The sequence below is a fragment of the Rutilus rutilus genome, assembly GCF_951802725.1.
Source record: "Rutilus rutilus genome assembly, chromosome: 3".
Classification (NCBI taxonomy): Eukaryota; Metazoa; Chordata; class Actinopteri; order Cypriniformes; family Leuciscidae; genus Rutilus; species Rutilus rutilus.
Window position 1 is genome coordinate 5,685,287 of NC_140211.1, and position 13,632 is coordinate 5,698,918.

Below are 13,632 nucleotides of genomic sequence, written 5' to 3' on the forward strand. Positions count from 1 at the left end.
TTTTTCCATTCGTTTCTCCCATAGGGATTTCAAAAAAAGCCATGAGTCAAGCCAGTCAGCAACAGGGTGAATCATAACATTACAAAACTGGATTTGAAGCAAAACAGTATTTGAAAATCAGACAGAAACACAAAGTACAAGACACGTGTGTACTTACAATCTACATACCATGAAGCATTGCAAACAGCATAATCAAATTAAAAACAATGGAGAATTATAAAACTACTTGATTATATATTAAAATTTATATTTTTATATGCATATTTTGCAATAAAATATATAAATATTTGGAGAGGCCGACTCGACTGCGTAATTTGCGGTGCTTCACAGGAGTGGGAGGAGCTAAAGATGTCTTTTGGTGTATTTTACGTGGTTTGAGTCTGATTGGTGTAATTTTCTTCACAGCATCATAAGCATATATATATATATATATTTGTTTACCACAAATTCCACTGTTAACAAGGCGAGACCATACAGGCAAAAACAGTTTTTTCATGCATCTGTCAATTTTGAGATTTTGGGACTAGTGGACAGAAAACGTCCAAAGTACACTTTTAACTGTATCTTTTAGAACATTTAATCTATTTGCATCTGTATATTTTACTTACAGTGTAGATCTTTAAAGGCCGTTTTCTCAAAATGAGTTTCTCCTCCTACATCGAGCCAGAAATCTCCACTTCAGTAACACTTACACACACCAAACTTTACAGTTTTATTCTTATCTATATTATGAAGGGTTTTACAAAGGGGTTTGTTCATTTATAGTTTTCCTGATTTTATACAACATTTCATTCCTAATATTTATTATTTTTGGCTGTTGACAGTTTCCTGATTTGTGGAGTGATAAATAGAGAAATCAAAAATCCCCTCAGTAAAAACCTTTGGCTCTAATATCTCAAATAAATGAAACAATTTTTAACCTGACTTCATCCACTGTTCAGATTTTTGTTCTAGAAATGTATGCAAATTGGTGCATATTTAATTAGACAATGCCTCATTTTCATATTTAAGCATAACATTTCTGAAAACTTGTAATAGAGAAAATGTTTGCTATTATTAATGTACTCAATCAACTGGTGAAGTATGGTGACATTTATTAGTCATCTTGTTTACCCTATTCACCAGGGGTGTCTCGCCTTAAACATGTTTATTTAAAAAATAAGCGGAAGTAATGCGGGCTGACGGCTTCGACAGAAACACTATCGAATGACAACCTCGTAGCTCACAGAAGGGCTGTCTTTTTTTAATGTTCAAAGAAATAAAAGGTTACGTATGAAGTTTTCACTGGAAAATTATTTGAGGAACCAAAATGGCTTCTTCCTTTTATTTATTTAAGAGTGTATTTTAAGCAATTAAGTGACCGATATGTAAGTGTCTGAGAGCAGCTGATCTGTACTACTCATACACAAGCACTTGAACCAGAATAACATGACGACATGAATCTTCCTCCCAAACCGAGGACACACACACACACATGATCCCTCGGAGCAGCAAACTGGATCAATACAATAATTCACCCGTGTTCAAATACCATAAGACACATTTATTCTTGATAAAGTGCTGATTCACTACAATTGTAGAAATGACAACTGTCAGGTGTGACGCTGTTATTTTTAAGAAAACAACAATTTATAATCTAAAGCACTTGTGAGTCACGTCGAAACGTCATTCACACATCTGTCTCGAACTGTTCTTGGTGCTTGTAGTCTTTGACCTCAATATGACTGATTTAATGCATGTCAATATGAAACTAACCAATGTGGAGTATTTATCATATTCAGAAAAGGCAGAAAGTCTTTTGATATGGTGGTTTCGCAACTGTTTATTATATAAAAGATGAGTGTATGAAAAATATACATTACCATTCAAAAGTTTGGGATCAACAATATTTTTTTTAAAGAAATTGTATTGTTCAGTAAACAGATAAAAATGACATTAATATTTTTGCAAAAACGTTCTATTTCAAACAAATGCTGTTCTTTTAAACTTACTGCTCATCAAAGAATCCTGAAAAATAAAATGTATCACAGTTTCCATAAAAATAGGAAGGAGCGCAACTGTTTTTAACATTGGTAATTATCAGAAATGTTTCTTAAGCATCAAATCAGCAAACTAGAATGATTTCTGAAGGATCATGTGACACTAGCTGTATGTTTCCATTCAAAGTAGCAAATTTAACTTATGCGCAAAATAGGGATATAGCGTAAAACATCTGCGAACAACATCAACACTTCCTGGGAAACCGGTGCAAAATATCAGTAATTAAAAATGTAATCTTTCCAAAATGTAAATCTTTTAAAGGGACACTCCACCCATTTGCATTAAGCTTTGCATTGTTAGAAACCCAGTCATACTATTGAATGGTCGTGCAACACTCTCTCATTTTCCCCTGAGATGGGAGAAATCCGTTATTTACCTTTTACACTTCCTCCTACAATGAAGCAAAAACCCTACAGACCTATTACAGATCAGTGGGTGGGACTTTACTCTCTGAAACTGAAAGCAATATCCTCCATCTTGTTTGAAGCTAAGCTAACAGGCGCGGTGGAGACAGATGTAAAGTTATGACAATAGCAGAGGAGAGTGCTCAATATAGAAGAAGAGGATTTCGGAAGTCTGATGCTTGAATCAGGTGTTTGTGGCTACAAGCCGCATTATAGTGAAGAGCAGCCGAGGCAGAAGACCTGCCTGCCGCTGACGAGGAGCCCGGACTGGCTCGGGTTAGGGCGGACTGGTGGCGCCGGTGATCTCACTATGCAACTACGAACCGCTACGAACACAGAGATAGAGTCCGTCTGTGGCAAAGAATTTCAACGATGACAATTTCTCCTGGACGAAATCTCTGAATCAGACGAGGACACGGACGTTTGTGTTGTGAACTATCCTAGTTTCGCACCGCATATGTTCTGACTGAACATCCAGGTACCATGCAATAATTCACCTTTTCGAAAGAAATACAAACGAGGATTAATGCACTAATGAGTTCGCCAACTAACTAGACATTTTGTGTGAATGTGAAATGAATTTCAAGCTCTGGTGGTAGCTAGCCTTGTAGACGGAAGAGTGATTTCTCTTATAGGCAGATATGCGCTTTCTGGATTAGTGGGAGTGGCTCGCGGAGCTGTGCAATGTGGTGCATTGTGGGAGTTGTTGTCTTTCATACAAATGCGTCCTGAAGTTATTTTTTGTCTTTCCTCGGTCACGAAGGCACCAAATTCAAAATTTATTTTACATTTCGACTACATATATGACCCACTTTAAATAAAAAACAATGTTCAAATGGGTGGAATGCCCCTTTAAGTTCGGATGCTGGTGTTTGGGAACACAATCGTGCGAGACGCTTTTGGAGGGAATTAAACCAAATCATGATGACAGACTTTCACTAAACCAACCTTTGAGATGCTGCGATGCGATTGGATAACTGAACTAACCAGCGGACCAATCACATACACTGTTGAGGCAAAGTCACGTGAGTGTTCGCATGGGGGATTTATTCAGTGAATGTGTTTCCATCGTAGTGCATGAAAAAGGTGGATGGAAACATCTACTGAAGACTGGAGTAATGATGCTGAAAATTCAGCTTTGCATCACAGTAATAAATTACTAAAAATAGTTTACAATAGAAAACAGTTATTTTAACTCTTTCCTCGCCATTGACAGACTTTCTGGCTTTCCGTGTTTTCACTGTTATACGGTAGCGGGCGCTATTACACATCTTCTGAAAGACTGACTCTCCTGATCTAAACATGCGAGAAAGCAGCAGAAACAAGTGATGTGATGTATGTAAGCAGATGCATATGTAAAATAATGCGATCATCAACATTAAACAGCATATATACGGTATCAAAACTGCCTAATGTTACTGAACGAAATGTCGACCCAGGAGCTTTAGGACTGTGAAGCATGAGGGGTTGTTGATGGACTCCATCTACTTCATCTGTGTTTTTGATCATCGTCCTGAATTTGATCTGGATGTAAAAACATAATTTTCAAAATGCTGGGTTTTTTTTGAAAACATACACACATTCAAGTGTTAAAAAAAAAAAAAAAAAGAATGCGTAAAGCAAGAATAAAACTTTTTTTTGTATTGTTTAAAGGGATACTCCACTTTTTTTGGAAATAGGCTCATTTTACAACTCCCCCAGAGTTAAAGAGTTGAGTTTTGTTGTTTTCGAATCCATTCAGCCGATCTCCGGGTCTGGCGGTACCACTTTTAGCATAGCTTAGCATAGATCATTGAATCGGACAAGACCATTAGCATCTCTCTCAAAAAAATGACCAAAGAGTTTCGATATTTTTCCTATTTAAAACTTGACTCTTCTGTAGTTACATCGTGTAGTGTATCAAGAAACTTTGCTGCCGTACCATGAGTCCAGCAGGTGTAATGATATGACGCAGCGCCTGAAAATAGGTTAGACAAACTTAGTCCCGGTCACGTTGGAAGTCACTGAGCTATGATATTTTCAGGCGCTTTTATATTTTCGTCATATCATTACGCCTGCTGCACTCATGGTACGGCAGCAACGTTTCTTGATAATTACGCAGGAATGAGAGTATAGTTCCTAGTCATATCAGCCTAGAAAATCAGCAACTTTACATTTTCCGTCGGTCTTAGTACACGATGTAACTACAGAAGAGTCAAGTTTTAAATAGGAAAAATATCGAAACTCTTTGGTCATTTTTTTTGAGAGAGATGCTAATGGTCTTGTCCGATTCAATGATCTATGCTAAAAGTGGTACCGCCAGACCCAGAGTTCGGCTGAATGGATTCGAAAACAGTAAAACTCAACTGTTTAACTCTGGGGGAGTTGTAAAATGAGTCTATTTCCAAAAAAAGTGGAGTATCCCTTTAAAGCAGAGGCTTTGTTCTTTCTTTTGATATATTGCATGTTCAGATATTCATAAAGCATGACATTTTTGTGAAAATGATCAAAAAATGCTGGCGGTGACTGGCAAATTTTTTCAAAAACTCTGGCGGGGAAAGAGTTAAATTGTAATATTTTCACAATATTACAGTTTTTACAGTATTTTTATCAAAATAAATGCATAAAATAAATGCAGCCTTCTTTCAAAAACATGAAAAAAAAAATTCATACTGAGCCCAAACTTTTGAATGATAGTGTGCACAATGTAATATTGTGGTGCATTGTGAATTATGCTTTTTACAAAGACAATTCTCTTTCATACAAAAAGTGTTTCAACGTGAAATATTTAACACAGTACATTTAATGCGAGACGCTCAAGGTGGACTGGTGCAGAGATGGGAAAACAACACATGAACCGTCTGTCACTCACAGGACTTCCTGGTAAGGCGAGGAAGCGTTGGGTCCGACCGCAGGGTGACGCTGAAAGTTGATTTTGTCATACAGGGTTTGAGGCTGCAGAGGGAGTACGAGGATGACGTTACAACATATTACACAGAAATGCTCTGCAACGGTGCGGTCAACCAACGTCTCTAAACATGCAGCTAAGATCTTCGTGATTATTGCCATATTCGTTTTGCACACTTCTACTTCAAAGAAAAACACGAACTATTGTGTTGTAAAGCAACACAAGTAAATGCACATTATAAACCCATTTTATAAGCAAAAAAGATGACCGTAATATTAGATGCATGCAAGTACTCACCATGTTTTTTGTGACTTTCAGGTCGTCCACCGTTTCATAAATGGACATCCCTTTTGTAACACTTTCAGTTCGTTTCTGTAATATAGATTAAATCTGGTTAGCTGCTAAAAGTGCATCCCTGTTTCTATGCCACAAATTAGGTTTGTATGCATATCATATAGAAATGACATGTAGTGATTTAAATGCATCTTGCACATCCACAGGAAGCTGAAAAGGCAGATTTATAAGGGCTGAAATGCGCTGCTCACCTTTGCAATGCCATCGGTGTTCACATCTTCATAGACTGTAATACCAGCTTCACTTTCATTTTGTCCTAAAAGTGTGTGAAATCAGCTGTGAGATCATGAATAAAACGCTTTTCATAAAACGGATAGTTCCGCTCCTTGATTCTGATTGGTTGAGCCGCATTCAAAGTCACTGTAAATTACTCTACAAACATACAAAATAAATGTTTTTTATGGAGTAACCGCTTTGTAAGAGCAATAAGCCCTGTGAAGCTATAGAAACCCTTTCAGAAAGAAAATACTTGTTCATATATTTATGATAAATGTATTAAATAGTTTAAATATATTGAAAAATACATGCAATAATATGTTGCGTTAATATATTAAAATATATTGAATAATACAAAAGAAATTACCGCTTTTCATATATTGAAAAATATGTGACAATATTTTTAAATTATGTTACAGTAGTGTGTATTCACGCGTTACTTGCACTCAGTTGAGTTATGTTTCTGCAACACCAAGTACTTGAGCGGCGTTTACGAGGAAAGCTGTGTTGGTTTTACTTATGCAAAATTCACTTTTACATGGTGTTTGAACATAATTGTGTGTCGGCAGTGTGTGAACACAAGCACCCTAAAGGTAAAAATCCACCCCCTCCTTTTTTTAATCCACATAAATTATAAGCAGTGTCTCAGAACAAGCGGTTTGCAGATTGTAGCATTAGTGATGTCACATTACGTAGGCCGCACCCACAACTGCTGATGGACTCCGCCCTATTAGAGCAGGCCCCGCCCACAACTGCTAATGGACTCCGCCCTATTAGCGTAGGCTCCACCCACAACTGCTGATGGACTCTGCCCTATTAGAGTAGGCCCCGCCCACAACTGCTGATGGACTCCGCCCTATTAGCGTAAACCCCGTCCTATTACTGTAAGCCCCGCCTTCGGTGAGCTGAACACAGCCTGCCACGTTTATCTCCTCGACAGGGCATTTAACAGCAGCATTCAAGTAAGAAATGTATTCTTATTAAAGCTGCTAAAGTTATTTTAGTCAACAGAGTGATTTTCTGTTTTTCTTTTGTTGTTTGATTCATATTAACAGCATATCCAGCAGTAGGTCCTTTATATTACACTGCTTTCACTTTAATCCTTAGATCTAATATACACGTTATTTCTTTACTTGCTGTTTACTTTCAGACATAACCGACTGGGTTTATGTGACCTCGTGTGTATTTCAATCAATCAATTAAAACTTTATTAAGGACACACACGGTCCAAAAACACATCCAATAAAACGGACAAATAAAAAAAATAAAAAAACGAATAAGACATGAAAAGAGAACTTAGTTTAGTACTCAGGGGACGCTCCGTCTGACACCCGGCTTTCTGTGTGTGTGCGCTCAGAAAACCACATTATCTGTGTGTTATTTTGAGGTGAATCTTCACAGACACATTCTGGGGACACAAGACTTATAAAAAGTGGCACAATAGGTCCCCTTTAAGGGTGCATGTTGAAAACCTGTAAAGTCTAATTGGTCAAACACAAATTAGTGGAGTTTAAAATACTCAATATTCTGATGCAAATAGGTGCCTCAGTTATTTTTTAGTTAAACCAAAGCATTTTTTGGTTTAAGCAGCAGCGGGCGGGTGCGGAACAGAACCTAACTAGAATCAAGTGAATTCAACTAATTTGTTTGACCAATTAGACTTCACACGTTTTCAACAAGGATCCTCAAAGGGATAGTTCACCCAAAAATTCAAATTAGCCCATGATTTACTCACTCTCAAGCCATCCTAGGTGTATTTTTTGCTGTATAAAGTGCATCCATCCATGATAAAGTGCTCTACACGGCTCTGTTTTTTTTATAAAGGCCTTGAAAGGCAGTGAAGCGATGTGTATGTGTAAGAAAAATATCCATATTTATAACTTCATAGAGTAATAACTATAATTATAAATAACTAGCTTCTGGCAGACAGCCGTACGCATCGATTTACGGCAAAAGAGTGACACTTGAAGCGACACATGACATATTGACGAACGCGAACGTACAGAGGATAGAACAAAACAAAACACCAGTCATGAATTAGAAGTCTTAAAGGTGCAATGTGTGATATTTCTGAGGATCTATTGACAGAAATGCAATATAAGATCCATAACTATGTTTTCAGTGGTGTATAAAGACCTTACTTAATGAACCGTTATGTTTTTATTACCTTAGAATGAGTCATTTATATGTACATAACCGCGGCCACCCCCTTCTATGAAGGTCGACATATCGTGACGTCATGTTTCTACCGTAGCCGACAGCGAACAGACAGCGATACAGAGCGCGTTTCATCACTAACTTGAATGAGAAGCAGCAAAAAAAGACGCGGCTTCCTACGTCGGCCACCGTAGCCTCTCATTCGAGTTTGAAATTTCAAGGAAAGGCTGTGAATTATTGACCGGTTGCAATTCGCAAATCTCACCACTAGATGCCGCTAAAAATCACACACTGCACCTTTAAACAACAGTTGTTTAAGAGAAATGTTGCTTGAGTTTGGTGTCAAAGCTTCCGCTACTCCTACATCTACGTCATACATTATCAAGTCCATCAAATCGCATCCATCCATGATTAAAGTGCTCCACACTGCTCTGGGGGGTTAATGAAGGCCTTCTGAAGTGAAACGATGCGTTCGTGTAAGAGAAATATCCATATTTAAAACTTTGTCGACAGCTTCCGGCAGCACACAAGTCTACTCACGCCACAAGAGTCACACTTGACGATGTATGACGAAGATGTAGGAGTAGCGAACGCTTCAATGCCTCTCGCGGTTCAAACAAACAGGGCTGGGCAACAGTGTTCATCATTACTTTGTGCGTCAAGTTGAAGTGTGACTCTTTTGGCGAAAATCGATGCGTACGGCCGGCTGCCGGAAGCTAGTTATTTTAGTCGATAAAGTTTTAAATATGGATATTTTTCTTACACGAACGCAACGCTTCACTTCAGAAGGCCTTTTTTAACCCCCCAGAGCAGTGTGGAGCACTTTAATCATTGATTGATGCACTTTGATGGACTTCAAAACAGAAACCGACATTCACTGCCATTATAAAGATTGGAAGAGCCGGGACATTTTTTCAATATAACTCCAACTGTGTTCGTCTGAAGGAAGAGTGTCATACACACCTAGGATGGCTTCAGGGTGAGTAAATCATGGGCTGATTTTCATTTTTGGTTGAACTATAACTTTAAGTAATACCAACACAACTTTCCTCGTAAACGCAGCTCAAATACCTTGTGTAGCAGAAACATAACTCAATTATGTGAAAAGAAATTAGTGTAACAATGTATCGTCACATATTTTTCAATATATTTAAACCATTCAATAAACTGATCATAAATATATGGAAATATATTTTCTTTCCGTAGGGGTAAAACCCATTTAGCTTAGTAAACCACGGTTTCTTTGGGCTTATTGCTTTAATAACTTCTGCTGTGTTCAACACACCTGTACGATTCCTCCATTTGCAGAACACGGCGAGGCTTGCACCGAATATGACAAGAGCGACGATACCGATGCCTCCTGCGATCAGCAAATACTTCAGATCAAACACTGCATCACAAGAAACAAATGACTGTTAAATCAATACCACCGATATTAAAACATGACAGTTATTACAAAACATGTACGATAAAAACTAAGCTCATTATTTGAAGGTGAGCATTATTTTACAGTGTGTGTTTGTTACATTTATAGAATGCTGTTATGTTTTGTTTTATCATTAAACTTTATGTTAGACATTTGTATTTGTTCCTGCCTCTTCCTTTCCTGAAATAAACCTGTAAACAAAAGCTTCAAATACTGTGACAGCATTTACCCCGAACTAACTAACGTTCTGTCAAGATTCTCTCAAAGTTGTGAACAAACGTTCTTCCTTCCAGTAACTTTAATAAAATGTTTGTTCAAAGTTATCTGGTATTTAATGTTTTCAAAACATTAGCACAAAAATGTATATTTTTTTTTACGTTTTAGTTGGACGTTCATCTAACATTTTTTAAATGCTAACATTAATGCATCTCGTTTCAGAATGTTCATACATTTAAAAATAACATTCCCAAAATGTTCGCAGAATGATAAAAAGGAATGTGTCCTTCATTCCAACGTTCATATAGCCAAGAAAAAAATATTTTAGAACATTACATTATTTTTTTTATTTTTTTTTTGCTAACTTAGTGGGAACATTAGTAAATAGGCCTATTTGTTGTTAGCTGGGTACAGCTTTAATCACTTCTATAAAAATGTCCAAAAATAATTTTTCTTCAGAGTATAACATGTTTAATCATTTAATCCATACAGAAGTTAAGCAATTCAGTATTTTAATGCAAAACTGTACCCGCAGGCACACTTTTACCCTTAGATTTCCCTGTGCACACTATAGTCTTGGCCGTGTGGTTGGTGCTGACGGTGTTGTTGGCGGTGCAGGTGAGTGTAGCTCTCTCTGCTGGACGGAGGCTGAGGCTCAGGTTCTGTCCAGTCTTGACCGGATCTCCACTCCAGCTGTAGGAGGGATTCGGATCACCGGACGCCAGACACCGAAGATGAAACACACACATGTTTTTTGACTCCAGCCAGGAATTATTGAACATAATCTGTACATCTCTGATGAGATCTGGAGGAGAATAATATACTAAAGTCAATTATATTTACATTTTGAAAATAAACGTTATGGTTTGATATATATGGTTCCATGAAGAATATTTCCATTGTACAAAAGATTTTTTTTATTTATTTTTCTTATAGTGGAAAATAGCTCTTTACACTAGAGCTGTTCACTGGAAGATTCTTCTCTGACATCACTGTGAAAATTCCCTCTTTGAATCATTCATTTTAAAGGTGTTCGGTTTCCTTCATAAAGGAACTATTTAACTTCAGCTAAATTACTATAGACTTATTTAACTCCAGTTATTGAATGTGTATGTGTGTTTACATTAACAGCATTGACAGGATGAATATCACGTTAAACTCACCATGAACATGCAGCACAATGATTTTTGTTGGAGGTTGAACAGGTTTTCTTTCTGCAACAATAGCGAAGATTCCAGAATCCTGGAGTTTCAGGTCTTCTATTGTTATACTAATATTGTCCTTATTCATCTTTAACCTTTTATGAAATAATTGAGGATTCACCCGTTTGATCTGATCTTTGTAATACTCAGCGAATGTATTCTCATTATATTTCCACTGCACTTCAAGACCTTCTTTTGGATAATCAGCAATTAAATCCAGCGAGTCTCCGACAGCTTTGTGCACCTGAACATCTGGATCAGCTCGTGACCCTACAACACACAACAAACAACTCTGGTTACAAATCATCAAAAAATCATGCCATATTTTTCACATTCAACATAAGATAATTAGTTTGGCAACAACATCATCAGAACCAATGAGAAAAAGGGAACAGAGATGGCAAATATTAAATAAACCATCAAAAGAAGCTCACGGCATTTGAGGTGAGGGTTTATCATCACAGACCATCTCACACTCACACTCACTCTTATCTTCTTAAGAACTTCAGCACAGCAAAGTCAGGCTGAAGAATAACTTTATTCCCTCCAGATATCTGCATTTCAGACTCTAGTAAATTATAAATTATACGTTTATTGTATAGGTAATTGTAAAGCTGCTTTGAAACAATCTACATTGTTAAAAGCGCTATATAAATGAAGATGACTAGCGCATGGCCTGTAATGGTTTGTAATGTATATTTGCACAATGACTCATGATCTGCATTTTCGGCTCATCGTTTCGGGTGTCCATTCTCGCTCAATAAAGGAAGTGTTTCGCACCCCCTCCTCCACCCACCATCACCTCAACAGTGCCTACTGTTTTATAAATGTAGCACATTTGAAAAAATATACATTCTTCCATATCAATGAATGACAAGTGAACTTAAAACCCAGCAATAAAAAAAATAAAAAAATAAATTAAAAAAAATCATTAATGCTGGTTGCACCAGAATAACGGTCAGTAACATTTGCCCACTTTCTGTAAAGATAAGATTGAGGTTTCCTGAGTTGAACGTTTCTCTTTTCTCACAGATGAAACACAGATAAGACTTAAACACAACATGCATGAGCATTTGCGTTTAAATAAGGGTAAAATACATTTCAACTTAAATAAAATCCTTTAAAAATGCATTGCGTTAAACATTCAGTATAATAAATACACAGCTAATTCAAGTTACTATGTCAAACAGATTTACACACATATACAAACATAAACATATATGCGCTCAAGATGTACACATATGTGTCTGTATAAATGTAACCAAGAGCAGTTTTTCAGATGCATATCCGTACACACCAAACACAAATAAGGAAGTGTCTAACAGCCTGTTGAGACATTAACTGAGATGTTTCTGAAGATACTCACCCTGGAGAAGGAAAAGCAGGAGAACTGCTAAAATGGAGCAGCGGGACTCTTGAAAGATGTTCATGTCCGGACGTTTAGACGACAGACTGAGGCATCAGAGAAACAGCGAAGAAATGAAGAGAGAAAACTACTTCCTCACACCGACCGCTTCGAGTCTCTCAGTTTGTGTACATTTACTCGCTGTCCTTCTGACACAAACAAGTGTCAAACGCAAATGCCAACACACAAAAAGACCTCTGAGAGACGCCTCCTGAAAGATGCGCTTGAGCTTCAGGGGCTTTGCGGTCTCTATATCTGTTTGCACCTCCTACTCACTCACCAGAGTTTAGTGCATGAACAACAGTTTCACCCAGCAGCACTGCTGTATATGGAGGTGAACTGAAGCGCAACATGCGTTACTGTAATGTGCAAAAGTGCTGGCACCTCAACAGGGAGCGAAAGTGAAGTGAAATTCCAGTCGGAATAAGGAAGTTATAAAAAAAAAAAAAAGACTCACTTTGTCAAAGGTGCTTTTCGTTGCTGTATCTGTTTGTGTAAAACAGCTTAATTTGCTTATGTGAAAGAATAATATTTGCACTTTGCATTTGCGATTGGTCCACATCAAGCTGGTGAACCACATAACCTCAACCACACCAATGCCATAGACAAGCGACTTGTGCCATTTACCCAGCGTCTTACTCGTCTTTTCCAAAAGAGAAGGCATGCAAAATGTACATTCTTCGAGTGATCGTAGCCTACAGAGAATGTACAAAGAGTACAGTTAAATGCATACTGTCAAAGACACATCCTTTGTTGTTTACACAGCCATATTTTAGGCTGTGCGGGACATTGCAGAGCAGCTGAACTGAGGAAGTGAAACTCACATCGACAGAGGTTTTAGGTCTAATGGAAAGTATTACTCAGATGGTCAGCAGAAGAGCCAGGAACACTAATTTACTGGAAACAGGTTTCAGCACAAAAACATGCAACGCCATTGCATCTCACTTTATAACTGTGTATCCATGTTTTTCTTAGGAAAAGGAGGAGGAGGAGAAGTCAAGAGCGTGCACCTGATGCGGCCACTGCGCCATCTTGTGATGTGACAATGGGCAAGATTTAACAACTTACTGGTGGGTGGGACTTTTGTGGACACCAGCACTCAATGTGGTTAAAGCAAATGAAATGGCAGACAAAATAGCAAAAGAATAGTACTAAAAGTAATCACATTGATTTTACAGTTAACATCAGAAACATCATAAATCAAGATCATTATTAAAAAGAAATTGAAGAAAAGATGGCAAAGGTGATGGGAAGAAACAAGAAAAGGGCAATGGTTTCACAGGATTCAAACTGATGCTGTGCATCAGTTACAGGCTTTGTATTGT

At 37.6% G+C, this 13,632-nt stretch overlaps 1 protein-coding gene across 2 annotated transcripts; it reads right to left on the reverse strand.

The window, feature by feature from the left end:
- Nucleotides 1-1,803: 1,803 nt before the first annotated feature.
- Nucleotides 1,804-13,339, reverse strand: LOC311287722 (SLAM family member 8). 2 transcript variants are annotated; one of them, XM_084404749.1, is made up of 8 exons: nucleotides 12,269-13,339; nucleotides 10,864-11,172; nucleotides 10,248-10,505; nucleotides 9,344-9,448; nucleotides 5,877-5,941; nucleotides 5,629-5,703; nucleotides 5,296-5,378; nucleotides 1,804-3,968 (listed from the first exon to the last, which is right to left on the reverse strand). In XM_084404749.1, exons 1-8 carry the CDS (start codon nucleotides 12,330-12,332, stop codon nucleotides 3,950-3,952), a joined length of 978 nt encoding a protein of 325 aa, XP_084260875.1. In that variant the 5' UTR covers nucleotides 12,333-13,339; the 3' UTR covers nucleotides 1,804-3,949. The 2 variants fall into 2 exon arrangements, with proteins under 2 accessions (XP_084260875.1, XP_084260876.1); XM_084404750.1 differs by lacking the exon at nucleotides 1,804-3,968 and having other exon boundaries at nucleotides 4,878-5,378; nucleotides 12,269-13,002; nucleotides 13,132-13,336.
- Between the last annotated feature and the right edge of the window lie 293 nt (nucleotides 13,340-13,632).

Bases quoted from the DNA above. Each gene is read 5' to 3' on its own strand.
- LOC311287722 (XM_084404749.1), bottom strand. From the start codon at position 12,332: ATGAACATCTTTCAAGAGTCCCGCTGCTCCATTTTAGCAGTTCTCCTG. The intron at 5,942-9,343 runs GTGTGTTGAACA...ACACACTTTTAG, and splicing joins CAAATGGAGGAATCGTACAG to GACAAAATGAAAGTGAAGCT. The intron at 5,379-5,628 runs GTGAGTACTTGC...CTCCCTCTGCAG, and splicing joins TGAAAGTCACAAAAAACATG to CCTCAAACCCTGTATGACAA.